Source organism: Buceros rhinoceros, unplaced genomic scaffold (assembly GCF_000710305.1).
Source record: "Buceros rhinoceros silvestris isolate BGI_N320 unplaced genomic scaffold, ASM71030v1 scaffold18020, whole genome shotgun sequence".
NCBI classification, from domain to species: Eukaryota; Metazoa; Chordata; class Aves; order Bucerotiformes; family Bucerotidae; genus Buceros; species Buceros rhinoceros.
Genome location: NW_010389209.1, coordinates 3,532 through 7,421, shown reverse-complemented (window position 1 = coordinate 7,421; position 3,890 = coordinate 3,532). Strand labels below are relative to the sequence as shown.

At 55.2% G+C, this 3,890-nt stretch overlaps 1 protein-coding gene across 1 annotated transcript in view; it reads right to left on the bottom strand.

The window, feature by feature from the left end:
• Window positions 1-828: 828 nt before the first annotated feature.
• Window positions 829-3,890, bottom strand: part of TALDO1 (transaldolase 1) — a gene marked incomplete at its 5' end in the record, with an annotated part of 4,681 nt that continues 1,619 nt past the window's right edge. Inside the window, 5 exons of the mRNA XM_010133508.1 lie at window positions 829-861; window positions 1,465-1,610; window positions 2,901-3,098; window positions 3,275-3,450; window positions 3,490-3,498. Of these exons, the coding sequence (XP_010131810.1) occupies window positions 829-861; window positions 1,465-1,610; window positions 2,901-3,098; window positions 3,275-3,450; window positions 3,490-3,498 (562 nt within the window). The remainder of the gene's footprint in view (window positions 862-1,464; window positions 1,611-2,900; window positions 3,099-3,274; window positions 3,451-3,489; window positions 3,499-3,890) is intronic.

Sequence of the window (3,890 nt, the reverse complement as noted above, 5' to 3'; positions counted from 1 at the left end):
TCTGAATTCATCGGGCTGAAAGGCAGCATGAATCATCATCAGACCCCCCCCCCCCCCGTTAATCGAAAGCCCTGCGTGGGGTACGGGCTGCATCAGGATGAGGTCGCTCCTGAGGAAGGCTGCCACACAGCTCCTCCTCTTCCGCAACAGCAGCGGCTTGGGGGCAGTGAGGACAGGAGGAGGTGACCGCACTCAGCGAACCCCCCAAAACGCCCTCCTCAGCTGCCATCAGGGGGGCAGCAGTTCCACTATCGCATGGAGAAAAGCAGCGGCTCCTCCCCAGCCAAGACACGAAGCTCTGACAGATGATCTGGAGTTGACTCCGCATTGTGTCAGCGCAGTTTAACCGATGGCCAAGTTAGTCATGAGCAGCAGGAGAGACTTGGTTAGTTAGGTAACTGTGATAGCAGAGCTTCCACTAACGGGAGATGGTGACTGCAGCGGGGTTTGGCCCTAGGAAGGCGTTCGAAACCTCTGTCTTCTCTGCAGTCACAATAAAACAGCGTGAAAGACAAGACCACCCCCGTAATGCGGGAGGACTGTTAGACTAACTTAGGATTTAATACAAAAAGTTCAAAAAAATTAAAGAGACGGTGCCAGCGAAAGGACCACAGGACGCAGCCGCTCTGTGTTAATTCGCGTGTATTGACAAAAGTGCCACAAAACCTGGAAATCCTCTTTGTCCCTTTGCAAATCAATAAAAAAGCATGATACAGAAACCTCTCCATCTGCAGCGGGCAAGGGGGACAGGGGAGACATTTGTACATCCCGGGAACCACAGGGGATCTGCCCAGCCAGCCCCGGCCACGCGGGAAGGTCCCGATTTTCCTACTTGCCGTTTTCAGCGCTGAACATTCGCTCCTAGAGAGAGAGACGGAAACAAAGAGCAGCTCAGCACCAGCCTGGGACCGGCCTTAGCGACACGGGTGTTAGTCATGGTGAAGCAGTTGTCTCTCGGCAAGGGCCTGGACCGGCTGTACTCGCTGTGTTTCCCCCCACACCCCCAGTGAAGTGATGCCCTTGGAAAGACCCTCCCCAGCTGTCAGGAGACGTTCCTGGGCCCAGATGTGCTCGGCGGGTCTGGGCTTGGTGCCTCCTAGCGCCAAGTACAAGCATGATCGATTTCCAGCTCTACCAGGAGATTATTTCTGTGCCTTGTACCACTGCTGACAGCTAGAATGTGGCTCCATCCTGGACTGAAGGGACTTCTCACAGGGACAGCAGCGTTACTGGATCAGCTGCCAGTCCAACCAGTGTCCTGGGCCCTGGCAGCCGCTGTGGCTGTGCCCCTCTGGCATGAATTCTTGAGGAGCAGGGAAGTTTACCGAGTTCACCCCGTTTCGGTGGCCAATTCATGACCTGCCTGTCCTCCTGGACAAAGGCTGATCGGACCAGCTCACACCATACAGGGAGGGGCTGTGGGCTGGCCGCAGGGCTTGGGAGGTGGCAGCAGGTAACGCCTACCTTTAACATCCTCTCCAGCTTAACTGCATCCGCAGCGAATTTCCTGATCCCATCGGATAACTTCTCCACGGCCATCTGGTCTTCGTTGTGGTGCCAGCGGAACGTCTTCTCATCCAGGTGGATCTTCTCAAGCTCACAGGCCTGAGCTGCGCCCGGGGACCGGAAAGAGAGACAAACCGTATTACGACCCGATACCACCAGCTTGCCCAAGTGCGCTCCAGAGTCCGGCCGTCTCCAGCTGCTGGGACATTCCAACCACCGCTTTAGACACAACTCACTCCAGGAGCACACTGGAGGATGCAAGAGCTGGTTTGGGGGGAAGAAGATGCTCCTGAGATGATCTGGGGGGGGGAACCCTAAAGGTAGCCTAGATAATCAGTTGCTCTTAAAATACTCCCTGCGTACACCGTTATCTTGTCTCTGCTCCTGAGTGGAGCCGTACTTCCAGGCCTGCTGTGAAGAACCGTGCAACAGCCTGATGGCACCGAGGCATTCTGAGCAGAGGCTGCACAATTAGTTCTTTATTTGGCAGCAGCCAACAAAAGCTCCATTGATGCCGTGCCTGCAGCAACCCGTGACCATCGCTGTGCACTGAGCGCATCAGAAGGCAGCAGTTTACCACGGCTGCAGAAAAGCTGGAGCAGCGTGGTGGGAACGTACATTCGAAGCCATCACAGCACAGCATCACCGGGCCAAATCGCTTAGTCTTGCCTGGATTAATTTCTAGAGTTTCCAGAGGGAACACAGCCTTTTGGGCATGGCAAGAGCTCGCTGCAGCACTCGGGAAGTATTCGCAGATAAACCCTGTTTGGCTTCTTTCTGATACCCTGTAAAGTTTCATCCCAAGCACATGAAGTTCACAGAATCATCTGGTTGGAAGAGACCTTTAAGACTGAGTCCAACCATTCACCCAGCACTGTCCGGTCCCCGCTGCCCCCTGTCCCCCAGCAGCCCCTCCACACGGCTGGGAACCCCCTCCAGGGACGGGGACTCCACCACTGGAGCAGAGACCGACCCCCCCTGGCTCCACCCTCCTGTCAGGGAGTTGTCAGAGCCAGAAGGTCTCCCCGGAGCCTCCTTTGCTCCAGGCTCAGCCCCGCCAGCTCCCTCAGCCGCTCCTCAGAAGACATGCTCTCTAAACCCTTCACCAGCTTTGTTGTCCTCTGCTTCCTCCTTCTGCCCTCAGGGGAGGGTGCACAGAATTTCACCCACTGTAACTGCAGTCAGCGCACGCTGTGGGACCCAAGACCCTCAAGAAGTGACCGTGTGTGACAGCAGCTGCAGCAGAACTGTGGCAGTGAGGCTGCGGTGTTTCCTTTGGAGAGGGGTCAAGCCTTATCCTCAAAGAGGGGTGGAAGCGAATGCAACCGCGGACCGGTAACGCCCGAGGAGCAAGGGAGCCTGAGCCAGCCCGTGTCACGCAGCGGTGGACTTACCCTCCTTCACGCTGAGCGTGGGAGTTAGCTTGACGTACTCCTTGCTGAGCTCTGCCAAGAGCTTGGGGGAAATGGTGAGATAGTCGCAGCCGGTGAGCGCTTTGATTTCGCCCGTGTTGCGGAAGGAAGCCCCCATCACGATAGTTTTGTAGCCAAACTTTTTGTAGTAGTTATAGATCTTGGTGACACTCTTCACTCCTAAGAAGGAGAAATCGGCCACTTTCAGAAGAATTCGTTTGAAGTGGAATGATTACTGAGAATTATTTAGATTATTTCTCAAACCCAGCATTGTGTTGTAGGAGGATTTATGGGAGTAAACCGCAGTTCGAGTGAGCAGCTATTGAATTTAGCAACGTGTTAAAAGCAAAGCACACCTGGGTCCTCCGAAGGCTCGTAGGTTTTCTTATCGCCATTTGCAACGTACCAGTCCAGGATACGTCCTACGAACGGGGAAATCAGAGTAACTCCAGCTTCAGCACAGGCAACCGCCTGCGCGAAGGAGAACAGCAGGGTCATGTTGCAGTGAATCCCGTACTCCGCTTCCAGGACCCTGCGGACACAGGCGGCCTCAGAACAGCAGCTGGCTCACTCACCTGCTGAATTCACGTTCTAGTAGCAGCCAGTAGGTTAAAATGGCATTTCTCAGGTTAAATCAGGAATGTGGTTCAGTTTATGAGCTTTAAAGTTTAAGCTAACACCACGTGTTTGCGCTGCCAGGCTCTGCCTTATTTAACGCTGCTCTTAGCGTGGTACTTCAGGAAGCTCTGGTTGTGGCTGGCCCTTGTGTGAACAAACTTCTCCTATTTCAACAGGACGCGGGGGCAGAACCTCTCGCTGCCCGCTGCAGCCCCGTCACCCGTTTCCTGGTGCCGCGCTTTCGAAAGAGGTCTCTATCTTGAGCGTCGGGTGCCTGCGAGCTGCAGCAGCAGGCGACGGATCAGCACGGCGGGGACAGAGGCACTTACCTGCCGGCCCGGATCCCTTCCCACG